The sequence below is a fragment of the Phlebotomus argentipes genome, unplaced genomic scaffold (genome assembly GCF_947086385.1).
Source record: "Phlebotomus argentipes unplaced genomic scaffold, Phlebotomus argentipes genome assembly contig_15, whole genome shotgun sequence".
NCBI lineage: Eukaryota > Metazoa > Arthropoda > Insecta > Diptera > Psychodidae > Phlebotomus > Phlebotomus argentipes.
In genome coordinates this window covers 731,907-752,720 of record NW_026776181.1, presented here as the reverse complement: position 1 = coordinate 752,720, position 20,814 = coordinate 731,907, and the positions used below count along the sequence as shown (strand labels likewise).

The following is a 20,814-nucleotide window of genomic DNA, read 5'->3' as shown; positions in this document are numbered from 1 at the left end:
AGTGAATAGAGAAATTCTACCACGCTTTTCCATCGCTTTACTCTCCCAATTAGCTTGTCTTTGCGTGCGAGTTTCAACACCGAAAGAATTCCAGAAACATGCTCTTGTGAGTGTTCGAAATTACCCACAAATGGATTATAATGTCTCTCACGAGATAATTTCACCTCATTTGCAGTTTGATATTTGAGTGAGTTTTGAGCACCCATTTAGCCTGAGTGTTCTTTAAAAGTCCATTTTTCTGCCTCTTCCCGCCGTTCACGAAATTGAAAAATTAAATTTCAAAAACATTATAATAATAACAATACGGCGATGGACCAGAAATGGCGGAGAGAGGTAAGGAGGAAATGCCATTGAAGAAGTCACCAAATGCTAAGATTATCCATTTGAAATTCAGCTAAATTAACTTGGACAGTCATAAAACTGTCACGATACTGGACCTAATGGATTTCATTGATAGCAACCTCGTGGTTGGGCATATAAAGCATCAGACACTACTTACAAGCTCACCTGTCGCCTTATCGCGTCAGAAGAAGTGTCTCTGGACGATGGCCAGTAAGTAACTCCCCGTCAAATAGCATCTCTCACGATTTGTAGAGCACATTAACAATCTCCTCTTCTCCTTAGAAGAGACAACTCACCGAATCTCATCGGGATTGATAGTGGCAGACGCGATCGTGGGTCTCTCCCAGGTCGAGGAATCCACACAACTACTGCAATTCCGAGCCACTTGAGAGCCATCATGGAAATTGTTTCCTTATCTCTCCCAACGAGTTTTGTCTCCACTTTGTGGTGTTTTTCAACTCGTGTGATCACTTGAAGATCACTTTAGTGCTCCAGGACCACCTCTCTCTCTCTCTCTCTCTCTCTCTCTCTCTCTTCAGCACTGGTCACAAGAGCTTTCTCACCCCCTTCACATCTCACATGGGATGATTAAAACATCCTGAAAGAGATCAATAAAATCCAAATAATCGAAGTAATTTCCAGAATCATCTTAAGTGCTGTCTCAAGGTGATTTCACATTCAAACAAAAAGCTTAAATGAGAATTTCATCCACAAATATGCCCTCGAACCACATTCAACCACAATTACTATCGACATTCCCATGAAATGATCACTAAATTCCCCGAAAAAGAAACCATTGCAAATGGCACGAAGATCATCTCATTCGCATATAAATATGGCTTGTAGAGAGACGAGAGCGGGTTTAAAAGGAGGATAAATTGTCAGATTAAAGCTTCAATAGTCATTTGGCATATGTTTCACAATTAGCAAAGGAAGGAGTATTGCCATTACAGTTTCGCTTAAAAATTGACAGCAGAAAAACTGCATCACAAGCAGGACTCTCAAGGACTGCTAAATCCTCACCAAAGGACATGAACACTTTACAAAAACTAGCTAAACTAGATTTTCAATAGAAAAGACAAGAGTTTGGGATTAAGAAGGAAATTGAAGTTAAGTTTGCAAATAATACCACCACGGGTTTATTCACAAACTTCTGAACACAAGCTTAAAGGTAAGAGATTCTATTTAAAAGGTGTACTTAACGGGATCACTTCAGGTATCATGTTGTGCTTGCAAAGACCTTTTTTCCTGGATTGAAAATGAACTCTATGCACAACGCACAGATGGTATGTGAGAAAAGGAGGAAATTCTACAACGGATTCCAATTGAAATTTACACCCTTGTCAATTGATTTTTTTGAAGTGAAAAGAAAGACAGAGTGAAACGGCATCTCCAAGGCCGAAAATTAATTAACACTCGACGTTATTGATGTTTATTCCATGTTTAAAATGAGCTTTACATGGAGGATTAAGACATTCTTCCTCTCTCGCGTCTCTACCAGCCTTTTTATTTTAATCTTTAATACTCATTTGCGCTGGGAAGAGCGTTAAGAGGCTTTACTGAAAACGAACCTCCCTTTTAACCAATCTCTTTCTCTCATCTTGCTTATTTCACTAATGCAATAATATCACTTAAGTTTGCTTAAAGCGGCAAATAATTTGCAAATGAATTCACCCTTTCATTATCGTTATGGTAAGTCTTTAAACGATGTCATGTTGCCTAATTATTGATCATGTATTGCAGAAATCCGTAAACACATCGAATGATCATCGTCAGTATTCTAAGAATAAATTTGATTACGTGTTATTGACTGAGCAAAATATAAAATTCCACAGAAGAGAAGCACAATCATTTGGTAAAAATGTGAGAGATTTCACCGGAGAGCCATTAAAAATGAGATCAATTTGCATCACGCAGGCAAAAAGAGAAAAAAGGCACCTGAGGAAGCTCATAAAGTGACGCGATGACGCATAGACGTGAACATAATTATCAATAAATTATCCACTTTACGCAAATCCCATGCAAATTATGTGTGTTAATTTTTGAATTAATTTGCCATGGGTAGTTTGTAATCAATTAAGGCTTTTGAGCAATGATTATCTCTCGTGTGTGTTATCAGCACAGCAGCGCTGGCCAATTCCACCTCACAGACAGCATGGCCTCATCTTTGTCCACACCATCAGAGCCACTTTGGCGTTTTTTTCGGCGACACGCTGGCTCGCAAATGAGGAAGAGACACTTCTCAAGTGACACTTTTCATTCGCCAAACAATCTCCCATCGGCGATTATGTCGTGGAGACATCACAATCAGTCGCAGCTGGGTGGTATTTTGCCCGAAACTGCTTAACTGTGTCCCACAGACACTTCTCTCTCCGCCATGTGAGATTGTGAGATGGCAAAGAGCTAAATGGAAGCTTTATTGGCAATTTATGCGTGAAAGAAAACATTTTCATTCTGCCCGTTGTTGCCGAAATGATCTCTCCGCATTTTATTTGAGTGTCTACTAATTGATATGGCCGTGACCTTCTAAGGTCTCACCAGGTGGACCGATTGTTGGCTTGCATTCTTCGTCGATTTGCTCACTTTTTTCTCCCAAACACAAACCCATAAAACACTCCACCAGCGATAGGAAGGAGGCATTAAATCGTCTAATAATCCCCTCACATTAATTAGGTTGTGTAAATTTATTATATTGATCATTATTGCCACGGTAAAATGTTGAATGGCTGAAAAGAAGTGATCAAGCATTAGGAATCGAAATGAACACTTTACTGCAAAATACACTCAATGATGAATTAATCCAGTGAAATGTCTTATTCTGTTGGGAGCAGGAAAAGAAATGATTTGAGACATAATCTTTAGTTGCGGAGAATTGTGAAACAAACAGACTATGTGAACATTAAACATCCACTCCTCTTCCATTCAACCCATTCTCAAGCTCACGCAGGAATGATTAATAAAAGGAGAAATGCGATAGGAAAGACGCACGAGTCATAATTTTCCATCGTGTATTAACTGCTCTATTCAAAAAGACCTGAAACATTCTCAGAGATCATCTATTTTAAAGCAAATCTGAGTGTATCGTTTTATGACGTAAAACCTGCCCATACTTTTTGTACAGCATAGTACAATTTCACCTTAAAAATTCCAAAGCATTTTTATATTCTTTCCCAACTACACCTCTTCGTCTCCGCTGTGTCTCAACCGCACATCGTCAATATTATCATCATTATCAAATATAGGGCTCATAATCTGTCAGTAAATATCAGAAGAATTATAGACGCTATTTTAATTGCTCAGCACAATTTTATGGAGCCTCTTTTTTCAGGCAAACCAATATTTACACTGCTTGGAATTTTTTCACCTTTCACCCCTTTTCACATGAATGCGATTCATTGACGAATGGGCAAATCCAATTTTAAAAAGGCGGAATAATCTGTTCAGCCAAGGCACCAAATTATCATCAGCGTGCGTCTTCAGTATTGCATTTGAAATGTTTCCTTCGGTGTCTCGACTAGAATGACAAAACACACTCTTCTCTGCTCTCTTCTTTCCCATTCCATCTACCTTCCGGCGTTTGCTGGTGTGCAAAAACCCACAGATTTTCCCAGAAATTTATATCATACTTATTATCAAATAAACATATATTATTGGAAAATTGACCGCTGACATCCCATGAGAAAATCATAAATTTTCATTAGTCAAGTCTTCAGTGCGTCATAAAGTGCAAATAAACTGCTAACACTTTCACAATGTACATTGATTTTGTACACGTGATGGATCAATAGAACATGCATCATTGTACGTTCTCAGCAAAATCTTATTGGCACAGTTGAGGGTGTGACGAATGGATGTCGTGAAATACCCATTCCACCCACAATTTTCTGACTGAGAAAATTTTCTCTGCGACCTCACGCAGAGGAAAAATGCATGAGACAAATAAGATGGATGGTAAAAATAGCGATACACAAGCATCAATTCGAGTGAGAAAATAGTGTGATTCTCATTCTATTTATACAATATCCTGAAATTCCCTTACAACACACCCTTCCAAGTGTCTGCCGAAGGGAGGCTCTGACACCAAATTTAGCATGATTTGTCCAATCTCACGTGGAGTGAACGCGTGCGTATATGGCATATTTCTCATCCAAATATTAAAGGTGATTTTCGGTATTTTCATCTAGAAACCACACAAAGTCTCCTACCTCAACCACTCGCCTCTCGTCTACTCCTTCATAATGAGACGCGTGTAATCCTGCACCGGCGACGATCTAAATCGCTGCTCATGAGGCAATTGCGTGACACGCATTTGTAAATGTTTTTAATTGCCTAATATAATGAGCTAAGGCGTCCAATGCTCCTCAAGATCAATATTTAGCATCCCACAAACTTATTCGTAACATTGATATTTCCTTCTGAGTGTCGCTCAAGTGAAAGAATCGTTCTTTCCGATTGCTAAGCACCATAATAAACCAAAGCAATTTAGGAAGCTTTGGGATCCTAAATGTGACCATCTATTTCAAAATCTGCATGAAAGCATGCACAGAAAAGACAAATCCGACAAATACCATAGAAATTAGAACATCTTTGATCTTTTTTCCCAGTATTTTGTACCTTTTCACTTGTTCTTTCGAAAAGCGACGGCCTATTCATGATAATCCATCTAAGCTCAATAGCTGCTCCCCAAAGGACACCCCGGTCTCAGAAAATCTATACAAATGTTGTCTTCTCGCTCACATTCACCCACACAGGCAAACAACCTCATAAAGCATTTCCCCATTATTTGCCGGGTTTGTTGATATTTCTCTCACTCTCTCACCCCACATTTTCCACCTCTCTCTCTCCCACTCGCACACATTCGAAGCATTTGGAGTGTGGATACTCTATATTGAATATGCGCGCTCCTCACTTTTTGATACTTTCCTCAATGCGAACACTGGTGGGTAGTCTATATCGAACATATTTCTCCAACAGTGCTTTCTGTCCACCCAATCGACTTTGCTAGCTTCAGTTGTGCCCCATCAATTCACGAGGAAACACTCGGCGTTGTCCTCCTCACAATCTGTCCTCCCAGAGACACTTTACATGACAGTCTTCACAATGGTTGTCCATTGTTTGTTCAGTGAAAGAGAGAAACTATTGTCGAATTTAGCGCTTATTTGTTTCATCTGTTAACATCACCATCAGTGGCTCATTTAGCTTAATTGTCTGTATTTTTTCGTCTTCAGAAAGGTGTCAATTTTTACTCATTGATCTATGTGCTGTGTATTTTTCCGTTTATACACCGTCTAAACATTATTTTGCATCATTTTGAGCTCACGCCGGATTAAAGTTCACCAAGTGGCAAAGTCTGAGTCCTCAAGGTGGACTCAAAAGCTCACATCCGTGGAGTGAAGCGATATAAATCATGTGATTTTTTGTGCAAGTGCGCCCGTGTTCTTCATACGAGTTCTTTTGTCTCGCCTTCCATGGTGACAGTATAGGTTTGTGTGATGTTTTGACGATCATTGCCAGAGACGCCGGGTGTGAAGACCATAACACAAGTATATATATAAAAAGCTCCTGTCGAGACAAACACAAAATTACTACTCGCACTTTTTGTGTTCTTATGCTCAAGTTTGCCCCGTCTCTGTCACAAACTCTTGGCGGCGTTGGAGCGCACGGAAAAATCGATACAATCCACCTTCAGAGACAAACCATATAGCTAAATATCTCGCGGAGTGGGAAAAGTGAGTGTGTGTAAAAATAAGTCTTTTATCATTCTGTATTATTGTGATTGGTGGCAAGTAAAGTGGCTGACATGGTAATGTCTTTATTCAAATGAGCGACTGCTTCCTTGGTACTCCTCTTGGTCCGCTTGACATTGAAATTCCTATGGGTTTTCGCACTCGCTCGCACTATCCCGAAAAGTGATTGTGTGCGTCTCTCTGCCACACATCGCATGGTTTTATTGGATATGAAATAACGCTATCACCGAGTATCATCATTTATAATTATTCCCAGTGAATAATTCATCCGCTTTTGGATTCGGTCTGCGCTATCAATAATCGTAAGTGAATTTGATAGTAAAATAATAAACCGGAATTTCAAGCTCTCGAATTCTTTTACACCTCACCTGTTTTGTGGGTTTCCCAGCATAGAATCAAATTCCCTTACCACCCTCCCCACCTCTCATCGCCTCCACCCACTCTGTTTGCCTTTCGCTTTTGCCATATCCACAAATACATTTCATATTATTTCGTTGATCACTCAAGGGGTACACATAAAAAGCCATCCGCAACACTATTAGGCCATACAAATTCCACCACCTACTCTCAATTTCCCACACACAAAATCGCAGAGGAAATGTACAATTGACGACAGGAATTACAGGAAAGCGAGTGTCATTTCACACCCAAATGGTACAAATTTTACGCAATTTTCGCCTTGTAATCAAATAACTCTAACGGGCCGACTTATCAATTTTATATGTCCGGTTGAACTCACGAGATTCGCCCAAGCAACACCATGGACCAAGGCCTTGGCAGCAAATTCATGGCCACGAAAGTCCTCCTCAATAGCGAGTAAATTTTTCAAAAAAAAACACAGAATTACCCATAATCTCGAGAACATCCCTCGCACCAAAATACCAAAATGGTTTTTCCCCTCACGGACATTTTTCATGCTGTTCACATCATGCGTTGATGAAAAATGCCAACGCGGGGAAATTCTCGTGCATTGGCAAGTGTGATATACTTGTAACTAGGTCACTGAATTTCAACATTAATAGGCGCGCACACAAAAATGAGGAAAGCGAAAGAGCGCGATAAGAACGCTGGATGAGCTTTCAGGAGAGCTTTTCAATGGAAGGACGCAGAGTCCCTCAAATGCATCACATCATCCACTTTCAATTGATTGAGGGTTGGAGGGAAATTGTCCTCCTCTGCATTTATTGCGAGGCCAAAAGTCAATATTTCCGTGCCATGCCCCACAATAAAGTGCAACGTGTCGTTCATAAAACGAACCAAATGAACACTGCATGCCCTGTTATCAAAGCTGCAATCACTGGAGATCTCTAATTTGAGGAAAAAGTGGACGAAAATAAACACGAGATTGGAATTATTGTGGAGTCATGACACATGCACAGTCGCAACACATGATGAATGCATGAAGGGATTCTTTCATGTCATTGATAGAGAGTTCATAAGATAATCATGGAGAGACATTTCTGACTCATTCATTCAGAAACTGAAATTGTAAAATTACCTCAAATATAGAGAGAGAGAGAATTACAACCAATTTGTATGTGATTAATTTATGTGTATATTATTGAAAAGAGAAAAATACACAATAATGCATTACCATAAGAATAAAACGCTGAATAAATACTAACAAATTAGACAACAGAACAAAGTGTCACTTTCATGCTTTATGGCAAAGTGAGAAAATAACAAATAAATCGATAACTATCGTTCTCTTTTTATTCCAATCAGCGATTATGTAATTGATTGATAACAAGAAGAATGTTCACAAAACAACGTTTCCATATATGCAAGAAAACCTTCTATTTATTGACAAAAGTGGTTAAATACAAAGTTACTAGCGTTTTTATCATTGCAAGGGATAAGAAATACGCAACTCAAGTTCATCAATCATGAATAAAGTCGCACAATGTAGCTCAGTTTCTGCCATCATCATCACATTCACTCGCTTTTACTCAAATTTTTAAAGATCTTCTCATTGGACTTTCTACAGATTCCCATTTTCACTGAACAAGTTCAACTATACATATGTAGAGTATGTATAATAGGAAATAGCCTTGATTTCCTTGCAAGGCTTCGTCACTATTTCCTTATTTTCTGCGTACTGCGATAAGTCAGACTTGCGACAAGCGCACAGAATTAAGCTGTTACTCGTGTGATAACAAAATGGACCATAGTCTCACATACAATTTCGCTAACAGGAGTAACAATTAGAGATTGAGTGATAAAGAAAAATGTGTCAACAACTTTATGGGCTTCTTTCGTCTCGCGAGGGCGGACGCCAAGTGGCACAAAACAGATAAAAAACCATCAAGATATCTTATATTTTGATCAAATAGAGAGGAAGAGAGATACGCACGAGTAGTGTGAGTGGCAGAATCTCGGGGCGTTTGTAGACAAGACTACAGCATCCAGTCTTTCGCTGAGGCCACAAGACATCGGTTGTGTGCTTCACCAGCTGGCGACAGAATCTCTGAGACCAGTGGATCAGGCCATCAGTTAACCACGCGACATCCGACTGATCGTTGTTGATTCATCAACCCATGGCATTATCAGTGCCTTAGCTGGACGCTTAACCACAAAATCAATTCATGTGTAATTGTTTCTCCACACAAAATTCAGTGCTGTCCATTAACAATAAAACCTCGTCAAACTTACCATTGAACTTCCAGTTCAGCATTTACAAAGAATGAGTGGCAAAATGCAAAAGTACGGCGAGTATTTGTGGTGTAAATATCATGTAGTGGTGTTAATGTTCCTTAAAATAATCACAACTCTAAATATTGTGTGTTTATTTGTGTCAATAGCCTTGGGCTTTCTGTATTCTCGAGTCACTTCCATATACATTTTCTCTTCATGAGCGGTTTTTTCCTTTTTCCGCGCATACTTTTCACTTCATTTTCCGCAATTTCGTTGTTGGTTTAAATGAAAAGTCCCGCACATAAAGAAAATACCGTAAATCGTGAAATTCTAACAAATTTACTCAAAGCAAACGAAGCACCACGAATTTGCGTGAGCAAATTTCATCACGACAAGACCATTGATCTCATCGTTTCACATCAAAATTCAATTTTACACACACACAAGTCATGAGAACAAGGGGTGTTTATGTAAAATCTCGAGAAGTTTTTAGGACTTTTATCGAATTTTTTCTTCTCTCTTTCCCTCTTTCATTGTCCATGCATGCCAAAAGGCAAAGGCCTAACAGCGACGATTCTCAATAAATTTGCGTCACAAATCGGCCGTTTCACTGTTTATATGAATCGCTAAATGACGGGGAGTCATTAAAAAAAACACCACTGAGTTCTACATTCACGCAGTTGACTTTTATTGTGTTTTGACGATTTGTAGTGTTCCGAAGACATATGCCACCTCCAAAGCATTCGCGCTCCACGCTTCAAAAATAAACGCAAACCCGAGCGCAAGTCTCTAATACCGGTAACGTGGATTATAGCATTAAATCCCCAGAAGAATATTTTTTTCCATCCTCGAAGAGACATTTTCAGTGGTATCGCAACAAATTAAGATTTTTATGTGACTGCCACTGCCGTGTGTTTTTTTGCAATGAAGACACTTTCGCAAATGCCAGTGACAGACAATATATGTGGTTTTGGTTCATCTTAGTTCGTTATCTGCAAATACGGCGCTATGTCGGATGTAAAAGAGTTCAATGTCAATGGACTTCAGAGATTGTATTTCGATGCAGCGAAATTCACAGCACACAGACGGAAATATAATATAACACGCGTCATTTTCCTCTTCGTTATGTCTGGAATACTGTTTCTCTTTCTGTATACGCGCCATGTAAATTGCGGAGGCGCTCAAGTAACTATATTCGATTACAAATATGCTTTGTATAAGATTTTTTTTTTCCTTTAAACATTCGTGATAACATCATGTTTACAATTCAGCTGAAATGATCAAATTTCTCATTACAAGTATAGCGCTGAAATGCCTTTATTCATAGCTTTATACATTCTTCATTATTCAGGTCCTTCAGGTCTCAAACACTCACCATAAGATTATGAACAAAATCTCAGTTATGATCAACATAATGCAAGACTGCGTGAAATCTTATAGCATTCCTAAAAAAGAACATATAAGAAAGCGATAAGCTGAATAAAAGTAATGATATTTTACTTCCTTAGCAAACAAAACAGACACAAAATAGATTATACGGTTGTAAGGAAAGAAATAAGCCTACCATGATATGTTTGCCAAAAGAAGAAAAAAACAATGCTTCACTTTGAGCTAAATAATATCCTTATTTTGGTTAAGAAAGAATTTTAATTTAAACATTTTTTATGGCAAAACCCCAAATAAATGTGATTCAAACTTCTCGAATAGTCAACCTGAGTCAATCCATCATCACGTGTTGTTTGAATACTCTTGCTTGTTGTTTTCCTTTAATTAACTACACCAAATGATATAGAGTTCATATCACAATATAGCGTTTTGCACATTAAATAGCTCTTTGTTTACCATGCTAAATTAACTGCAACGACAGATGGAAATTAACATCAATTCCTGTTTTTCATACCCACAAAAACCGCGTTCCTCTGTCACAATTAAAAGTTGCTATTGATGGAACTCTTGCGGCACACTCTGGAAATGCTTAATCACCAAATATTATTCCAAGTACACAAAAATGACCTAATTTTCATGGACGGAGACCTCAATAATCGATATTACACACATTTTTTCTCTCTCCCTTTCTGCTCTGTCGACCAGAAAGAAAAACAGAAAAATGATTGGGGAAAAAAAGTGAGAATGATAAACATTTGAGGAATGCTTTCAATTCGAAATTCACGGGCATTTATCAAAGCACACATTCTGACCATTCATTCACTAGAGCCACGAGAAGTGGCGTATTAGTGATATTGCTATCAATTAGAAGGCAGCGTTACAAAATCAGAACAATTATCACACAGTTCACACCTCACAAGAGTGATCCACTTGATGTTTGGGTTATCACACTCATAAATCGCAAAAAATTGGGGATTTATAGCAACAATTTTTTTCTCTAATCCCTCTTCAATTCTTTTCTTGCCACCCTTCTTCGCTGCATACAGGCTTTGGACAATGGAGCCGGTGGACGATGAAGCTCCAAAAGATCCCGGAGCCAGGCAATATGCGCATCAAGGGTACACGGAGCAGGATTTTGAAGGTAAAGCGCCAAGTGGAGAAAGAACTCACCCCATTACCAGAAAGGCTTAAGTGTGCTTAAGACATAAAATGCCTTCGACACCCTTAAATTATTCCCATCATGCGGAAAATCAATTGGATTTTATCGTAATGTCAATTGATAAGACACGCAACCAAAATCGATTTCTCTATTCACGCAAAACTCTCAGCCAGTTTGAAACACGAATTAAACTGCCATTCAACCGCATTTCTGAGGAATGAATCACGCTCTCAACAGTCTGCTTTGTCATTTCTACCATGCAAATTAGTACCACTGTAAGAACATTGACTCAATACACACGACAGCCTCCTTATGGATGTTCTCAACAGTAAACAACATCGTTTACCGATTTGAATTGCCAAGGAACACTCACTGCAATGGTCTAAGAATAGTCTTGTGCCCTCCAAAGACATACCGCATAGTCTTCTCTTAATCGATGTCTGATCATTTTTAGCATGTTTTCTTGCATTCTCTTCAACAAAACAGGTCATCGAGCACACACTGTCTTCGTGGGAGTTCATTTGCCCGCCCGCGGAGGTCGAGGACGTCGACATTCGCATCGACGACACAAGGAGCACCACAGACGAGACGTCGGCGAAAAGGGAGTCGTGGATAGGCCAGGTGAGGAACGCACAATGTATTTAGAGTTAAAAGCTTACAAATATTTTAGCCTATTTTCGAGACTCCATCGATTCCATTTCAGTCTCATAATTTTCCCAGTAATTTTCTCTCATAAGTTGATTGAATTTCTACACACACATGAAAATATAATTGTGTCCATTCGGTGGATTATCGTGACATTTAACACAATTGGCAACTGATGGGAAATTAAATTGAACGTGGAAAAATTCAATAAAGCTAAGCGATGTTCCTCTTGGAAACAACAGTACAAACTTAAGCGCAATCATTCCCAATTGAAAACACTCAATGTTCAATATAAATATTATATTTGCACCTCAATTACTTAAACACATTTAATAGCATTTGAGATTTATTATCAGACGACATCTAATGAATGTAAATGAATGTAGAATCAATTCATATGAGCCAAGCAGTTGACAATATTGAAAAAATTTACACCAGAATTTAGAATCTTCAATTCACAATGTACCTGTTTATGAATTGCATCACATCTTTACAAGATTTCTAAAACTATTCAAAATGCATTAAAACTATATTGGAATTTACAAATAATCCAAGAACCATAGCAAAAATAGTGCAAATATGTTAATTATTTCTTGCTTGGTAACAAATTGTTTTTTGTGACAGCTTATCAGCACGAATCACTCAAATGTGATGGCGCGTACGTGACTTTATCACTCTGTATTTGGGCAATTTTAATCAATTAAGAATAAACAGAAAATGAAATGGAAAAAAACGATCTGGGAAAGATGAAGAGAAATTGCCTTTCCTGGAATTTTCTCACATCGACACTTGATTGTTTAACAACCACAGTCAGACAAGAGAGGAATTTATTGATGGTAATTTCTGTCTCATTGTAGTGACTCCACCCTCCCAGAGAGTGCAATTCATCCTAGGCGAGGACATTGACGATGGCGGCACCCACGAGTCCCATCCTCTGTTCTCGGAGATGGAGGAGCTGGTGCGCGGCGAAGGAGATGAGATTGAGTGGAAGGAGACCGCCCGATGGGTGAAGTTCGAGGAGGACGTGGAGCAGGGCGGCAACCGCTGGTCAAAGCCACACGTGGCCACGCTCTCCCTTCACTCGCTCTTCGAGCTGCGCAGCCTCTTGCTCAACGGCACGGTGATGCTGGACATGGAAGCCACCAATCTCGACCAAGTGGCCGATCTCGTGTGTGACAACATGATCAATGCAGGCTCGCTGTCGCACGAGTCACGCGAGAAGGTGCGGGAGGCACTGCTGCGTCGCCATCGGCATCAGCATGAGCGTGATCCCAAGAAGAAGGACAACATGAGCCGTCTGCCAATTATTCGCTCCCTCACGGAGATTGGACGCAATCATTCCACATCGAAGAGTGAGTAAATCCTTTGCCTTTTACTCCAAATCATAATCTCTTCTCTACATTCTTATTTTCTACTGTCCGATTGTCCTTTCGGGGGACAACAGACCTTCAAGCATCAAATTCCGAACACTCATCCGTTCTCCTGAGTGTTCCATCGCCGCGCGAATATCGTGCCAAAAGCGATTCTGAATTGAATCCCAAGACATCATCGGGATACCTGTCCATTCCAACAGGTACTTCAACAACCCCTGGAGACTCCACCCCAATCGCTCGCCACCCACACTCCCTTACAATTAGATAGCCCCACGTTTTCAGACAAGATCCCACGTAGTTTGTACTCTTAGCTTGCATCCGAGGCAATTAGATAAGAACTCTTGATTTACTATCCGTGAAATCCGTGTTTGTAGGTGACTTTTCGCCAACACACTCACATCCAGGTGCAGGAGTAATCACCTGGTTTCATGCTGGGAATCCCGTTGGGGCATCCAACTGCCCCCGAGGTTACTCACTTCCACATTCAATCAGATGTTGTGACTCTCTTCTCTGTCTCTTTTCCAGCTTCCGATGTTCACACATTTTATTTCAAATCACGTTTAAATAATTCTCAATGTTATTTCATGTCATTCTCATCAAAACTCGTGCAGAAATTTTTCCAACTTTGCACTATGATGTTATTTCAAACATTAAATGAGATTTTCGTACGCAAACTCTTAATTGTAAATTGTAGCGAATTCATTATGATTTTATCTCAGCACGCTCAGCACTAAAATCTTCATATCCGGAATAAATTTCAGAATGCTAAAGAATTCAAGTCTCATTCTTATGACAGATGTCCACTTATCTTATCATACATTCTAACTGTAACGGAAGTATCATTGCGCCTAAAAAAGTGCGGAGAAATCTGTGCACGGGTCTTCTAGAATCCATTTTTTATGTCCTTTGTCTTCTTTATGGAAGGTGTGAATCAGAAATTTTTTTACTATGCTAAATAAAGACTTTGTGACATCTGGTAGATTTCATCTTCATGATATCACTGTCTCCCTATTAAAGGTGTCATTTGGCCGCTTTTTATTGAATCTATATATATTATTGTTGCCATCTCTTTGTCACATTTCCCTCCTAATTGTTTTATATGGATTGTTGAAAATTTTATTCGTCTTCTACCTTCCTTTTTGGCATGTAAAATACCCCAAAAGAAAGTACACAAATCATATCAAATATGCTATAAAGACTACACTTTTATGGTTAAAGGTACTACTTATGTATGTATAGGGTAGCATAAAATGTATCTCACATTTGACCCAGAGGTAATGAGCTTTTGTACAGTGCGGAAAATCATTAGTCTTCTAATTTCACTTAATATGAAGCTACTGCATTGAAAGACCAAGTGAATTTGATTTAGTATATCTTTGAGTAGCACTGAGCAAATGCTCATTACTGTCCATTATAACTCCTCATAATCAAGTCATCTCCTCTCTGGACATTGCACAATACATTGGTGTGACTTTGCAGTTGATGAACAGCAGAATGGTGGTAGTAATGCCCCCTCATCAGCATCACTTAAAGGAACTGAGAGTGGCAAATATCTGATGGTGCCTGGCAAAAATGGCTTATCCCTCTCACCTGGTAACTTCTTTAACCATTTACACACAATTAATTGAGATACATCTAATTACAATTGGAAAAAGTGGCTTCATATCGCATGTCATCCAATTTAAATGCATGTTCCACTAACATTTGGGTAGTGTTTGAAATTTGCATGCTCTTTTAGAATGACTCAAGATCGCACTTAATTCGCTTCAAATACTTCAAATAGTTCACACGTGAATTCAGAAGCTAATTGATTTTTTGTATGAATAGGGGAGGAAATGGTCAAGAGTCCCAGCAATATTTCCATGCAGCATAACGGCAATGGCGGTGATCATTCTGATCATAAGGCCAACACACAGTTCATGCGGAAGATTCCGCCTGGATCGGAAGCCAGTAACATCCTTGTTGGAGAGGTTGACTTCCTGGATAAAACTCTGTCAGCCTTTATTCGTCTGAGTCAGGCGACAATTATGGGTGATCTCACCGAAGTACCCGTACCTACAAGGTGAGTGCTTCTAGGCCAAATATACATTTAACTCAATTAACATTTAACTGATCAATCCGTGTTTCAGATTCATGTTCATCCTACTTGGTCCCCCGGGAAGTCAGGAGAAGTTCCACGAAATCGGTCGAGCCATGGCCACGCTCATGTCCGATGAAGTATTTCACGAGGTGGCTTATCGGGCCAGAAAGCGTGATCATTTGCTAGCTGGAATAGATGAATTTCTAGACGCCGTGACGGTTTTACCACCGGGCGAGTGGGATCCAACGATCCGTATTGAACCACCAGCGGCAATTCCATCTCAAGACACCCGTAAGCGTCCTCCGGCTGAGAAGCCTCCGAAGGAAAAGGAGGAACACGATGAACAAGAAGAGGAAGCCAGACTCCGCGAAGAGTCCGGTCTGTCCCGCACTGGCAGACTCTTTGGTGGTCTCATCAATGACTTTAAGCGCAAGACTCCATTCTATGTGTCAGACTTCAAGGATGCGCTAGCGCTCAAGTGCATTTCCACCTGGATATTTCTCTACTTTGCCTGCCTCTCGCCAATCATAACGTTTGGAGGACTTCTTGGTGAAGCCACAGGCAAAAATATGGCGGCCATGGAGTCTTTAGTGTCAGGTTTTGTCTGCGGAATTGGCTATGCTTTCTTCTCAGGACAACCCTTGACCATACTCGGCTCCACTGGACCTGTTCTGGTCTTTGAAACAATCGTCTACGAGTTCAGCAAAGCTGTTGAGTGGGATTACATGTCCTTCCGTCTGTGGATCGGCACATGGACTGCCTTAATCCTGCTGATCCTCGTTGCCGTAGATGCCAGTGCATTCGTCTGCTACATCACGCGCTTCACGGAGGAAAACTTTGCCTGCCTCATAGCGTTCATCTTCATCTTTAAAGCCGTTGAGAATGTCCTATCTATCGGACGTAGGTTCCCGATGCATCCACCCGAAGTGTATGATTGTGTGTGTACACCGCCACTGGGTTCCAATGATCATATGCTCAATTGGACCAAGTTCAGTCGGAAAATGTGTGTTTCCCTCAACGGCACTCTCATCGGGGATGACTGCTTGAAGCCTGATCACACAAATGCCAACGTCTTTCCCATGTCCTTCATCTTGTTTATGGGAACATTCCTCTTGTCAATTATTCTCAAGGATTTCAAGAATGCTCTCTTCTTCCCATCAAAAGTATGTTCAAATCTATAGTATTTTGTGATGCTTTCTTGCTTTTCTTGTCTAATGATTTATCCTCGCCTACTAGATTCGTCACGTGATAAGTGATTTTGCGGTGCTCATTGCAATCTTCTCGATGACTCTCACTGATCTGCTCTTCGGAATTCCCACGCCAAAGCTCGAAGTGCCCACGGAACTAAAACCAACTCTCGATACTCGAGGGTGGTTCATCTTCCCATTCAATGGGAATCCAGTGTGGTCATCGGTGGTTGCCATTTTGCCAGCTCTGCTTGGCACCATCTTGATATTCATGGATCAACAAATAACGGCTGTGATTGTAAATAGGAAGGAACATAAATTGAAGAAGGGTTGTGGATACCATCTCGATCTCTTCGTTCTAGCCATTCTTATCCAAATTTGCTCCTTAATGGGACTACCATGGTGAGTTGTCATCAGACATATTCATGCCTAAGCTGTCTAGCCTAACGACGTTTCTCTTTTACAGGTTCGTTGCGGCCACAGTTTTGAGTATCAATCACGTCAATTCTCTGAAAGTGGAGCCCGAGTGTTCAATCCCGGGCGTCCGGTCGGCAGGTCATTTGGGTGTTCTCGAACAACGTGGAACGCACCTATTAATCTTCCTCACCATTGGCATCTCAGTCCTGTTGACTCCTCTTCTCTCACACATTCCAATGCCAGTTCTCTTTGGCGTTTTCCTTTACATGGGAGTCTCATCACTCAAGGGTCTTCAGTTCTTCGACAGAATCCTCATCATGCTGATGCCAGTTAAATACCAGCCTGACTACATGTTTCTCAGACAAGTAACTTTTTTCATCGTCTCGTCAATGCAAACTCTAAACTCCTCTCGATCTTTATAGGTTCCCCTTCGACGAGTTCATCTCTTTACTTGCATCCAGTTGACATGTCTCGCCGTGCTCTGGCTGATAAAATCCTTCCGATACACATCGATCCTCTTCCCACTGATGCTGGTCGTCATGATTGGGGTCCGCAAGGCTCTTGATTGCATCTTCACGCGTCGCGAATTGAAGATTCTCGACGATATCATGCCAGAGATCACGAAACGTGCCGCCGCCGATGATCTGCACCATTTAGAGGATGGAAATGGTGCCGGAGAGGTGGGATTTTTCAGCAAATACTTTTCCTTCTGTATTCGCCATGAGAAGGCAACGCCTTCCGAAACCCGTAGATTGAACACCCAAACTTAACGCTATGTGTTCTCTGTGTGTGTCTGTTCTCCAACTAAGTTGCTGTCGTTCTTGTAATGCCTGACTGTATATTCCTCGAGAGTATTGATTTCTTTCTAGTTATTATCATTAATTTCCACTGTAGTCAAAATATGCGATCAAACAAGGTTAGATCTTGTTATTTTAACTATGCATAGATTTATAATTATATCAGTGTTTTCCACATTTTACAAGAAATTCTATGTTAGTTTAAATATTATTTAGTCAATGTATATCTGTTCTTAGTCAATATGTTCGATCAATGTTGTCTCTAACCAATCACTAATTATTTTGTCAACTTGTATTTTCTGCTGATCATTCGAGACAGTCCGTTTTGCTACAAAACTCCTCCTTAACACCCACTTTTAATTTACCATCTCCAAAGGGATAAGTGAAGAAATGAAAGCAGTAATTACTAAACAAAGTGCCAAGTCTGATAAAATGCCTTTTTTCATATTTTATACATTTTTAGAAAATGAAGAATAAAAACTTTTAGATTGTAGATAAATGTACTAAAAAAAAAGAAATTTTTCTTAAAGTGTCTTTTTTGTAAACGGAACTTGGTTATATTTTTTTTTTGCTCGAAAACGCACTTTTATGTAACAATCCAGCTTGAGTGATAATAAAAGTTGGAGAAAAAATATGATTATTTTGAGTTCCTTTAGTATGACTTTTTTGCCACTTTTTTCACCCTTCGCTTCCACTTCGAAATTCCTTTTCCACCTTTTCCATATGGGTTACATAGAACATACAACTGCCCTCCGGCCTCTTTATCAAATATTCACATCAATTTTGCCGTCTGCGTGTTTTCATTTTGTTTGTGCAATTAATAGCTCAAAGGAATGTATTTTAACTCAATTTTTGAAGATATTCTTGGCGCGCAATATCTCTATACATGCGTAAAAAGGCTGTTTTTACCTTATTTCTTCTGTTGTGATTTTGTAGGAAAATATCACCCCACACGACTATTCCGATCCCAACATTCAAATACCTTTGGCCAATGGGAATATCATGAAAATTCCCATTAGCTCAATAAACATATCTGAGGAAGTGAGTAAGACGTCAATTTGGAAGCAAGTGAATGATGGAACACGAAGTCTTATTCCGTCAAAGAAGTTTATAAGTTTGGGGTGAGTTTTCACTGTTATTCATAGCACGAAAGCTTCACTGGTTCATTCAATTGAAAGGATCATTCCCTCAATTGATCAATTGATATGATGATGAAAGTAGCAAATTTTGTACAAGATTTTGTATTTTGCAAAATGTGATCCTTTCAATTGGCCAGTGAATAAATTCCTATGCCTGCCGTTTTTTTCTCTTTCATTAACCATATTTTTTTGAGACTGTGTGTCGCCTTTCGTGGGCAATTTCACTAAAGCCATTCATTTTATCGCCACCCACGCGCACAGATTGTCCGATAAGAAGCACAAAGGCATCATTAGAGACTTGAGTCCGAAAGGAGAGAAAAGACTATCCACCATGGCTGAGGAGGACGAGGTAAATCAGGAGGAGAGACCAGTGGCCACTTTGCATATATCCCAAGTGTAAAGACACTCATCCATCACCATTCAATGTTGCCATCCTTCTGCCGTTCCGCCAAAATCACAAACACCATTTTGATGGATTACAATTTCGCACAGAAAATTTGCAACTCAAAGGAAAAATCTTTTATGAATGACTTTTCATTTATGTTTCTCTTCTTTTTTGTATAAATGCGTGCGAAGGAAATTTTAGCCAATTTTATTCCAAAAATGTACATGTGAATCCCCAAATTATACCCACAGAATTTGAACTCATGGATATTGTAACTTGTTGTATAAGAAGCATTTTAAACCTTTTGTGACATGAGTAGGACAGTATGACTTCCTTTTTGAGACATTTTGCTGTGAAGTATAACATTTTGCGAAGAATTTTTACATTTTTACGGACCGCAGGTCAAGTTTAAGGAAGTAATTGTCCAAGAATACGATTTAATGAATATACTAAAGCTGTTAGAAACTTCCTTATTTTTTTTTCTTTTTGAAATTTGTAGCCAAAAGGGAGAAAATCGTATTTTTGGATATGACTTCCATTTAAAGAAATGAAAAGATAGTAGAAGAATTTAAATGGAAACGTTTAGCCACAATTTAGTGTGTTTTCACTTTCCAATTAGCGTATTAATCTTGCAGAAGAATAAAATATTGTGTCAAAAAGTTGCATTTCTATCTTTTTACCGCACACTTCCTTAAGTGTTGTAAAATGTACCAAATAATCTTTGTATACACACTTTTATGTACACCTTTTACACAAATAAAACACAACACCTTCCTCTTAGTTGGCGAAATTCTTTGAAGCATCTTACTTATAGTGAAACTGCATTTTAAAATATATGCTATCCCAAGAGTAAACCTAGCGATGTCAATACTCTCTTTGTAAAAATAAATTACATATAATAGTGAGTGCTTATGAAATTATCGCAATAGAGTGAAAAGAAAATTCCCCCAATTTCAGCTGAAAAGGGCACACAGTAAGGAAATTTGGACAGAATGCAAAGCAAGTGAAAGAATGGAGGATAGTACCCCGGAAACTACTGTGTAGAACAGATTCATATTTTATTTCTCATATTTTCCAGTATAAACATATAATCAATCTTATGGATGTAGATTTTAAAAACATACATATTTGCTGTGTAATCAAAGGTTTTCTTAAAGGAGGCCATTTTGTTTAAGATTTTAGAACAATTTCAAAATGAATATGTACATTTAGTTATTTACTTACTCTAGTGGACTATTAATATACAACTTTGTGTCAATAAATAGCCTCAAAAGTGAGAATATTTCTCAAAAAAAAATCTTTTACAACTATTTAAAGTGAGTTCTCTACAATTTCTGTACACTTTTATTTGGATTTCAGCTGAAAATACTGAAAGAAAATTCAATTCAAGATAAGTATTGCACTTTTAATATCGTTTTTAAAACGTATTTGGCGCATTTTATGCGTGAAGTACTAGATTTTGGTGTACTTTTCCCGCCTGTGTATTGTAGCTAACTTCACATGAAGTCAAATGTCAATAACTT

General features: G+C 39.1%; 1 protein-coding gene across 10 annotated transcripts; it reads left to right on the top strand.

The window, feature by feature from the left end:
- Nucleotides 1-5,354: 5,354 nt before the first annotated feature.
- On the top strand, nucleotides 5,355-20,561 carry LOC132262007 (sodium bicarbonate cotransporter 3). 10 transcript variants are annotated; one of them, XM_059761108.1, is made up of 14 exons: nucleotides 5,355-5,445; nucleotides 5,960-6,391; nucleotides 11,156-11,250; nucleotides 11,755-11,889; nucleotides 12,771-13,265; nucleotides 13,358-13,486; nucleotides 15,114-15,348; nucleotides 15,416-16,529; nucleotides 16,603-16,955; nucleotides 17,020-17,335; nucleotides 17,393-17,650; nucleotides 18,704-18,888; nucleotides 19,168-19,255; nucleotides 20,249-20,561. In XM_059761108.1, exons 3-14 carry the CDS (start codon nucleotides 11,166-11,168, stop codon nucleotides 20,333-20,335), a joined length of 3,480 nt encoding a protein of 1,159 aa, XP_059617091.1. In that variant the 5' UTR covers nucleotides 5,355-5,445; nucleotides 5,960-6,391; nucleotides 11,156-11,165; the 3' UTR covers nucleotides 20,336-20,561. The 10 variants fall into 10 exon arrangements, with proteins under 10 accessions (XP_059617091.1, XP_059617097.1, XP_059617089.1 ...); XM_059761114.1 differs by having other exon boundaries at nucleotides 5,361-5,445; nucleotides 5,960-6,071; XM_059761106.1 differs by lacking the exon at nucleotides 5,960-6,391 and having other exon boundaries at nucleotides 5,363-5,751.
- The last annotated feature ends 253 nt before the right edge of the window (nucleotides 20,562-20,814 follow it).

Excerpts from the sequence above, each read along its gene's own strand:
- LOC132262007 (XM_059761104.1), top strand. The coding sequence starts at position 8,773 with ATGAGTGGCAAAATGCAAAA. Across the intron at positions 11,890-12,770 it reads GGGAGTCGTGGATAGGCCAG|TGACTCCACCCTCCCAGAGA; the intron begins GTGAGGAACGCA and ends GTCTCATTGTAG. Across the intron at positions 16,530-16,602 it reads CTCTCTTCTTCCCATCAAAA|ATTCGTCACGTGATAAGTGA; the intron begins GTATGTTCAAAT and ends CTCGCCTACTAG.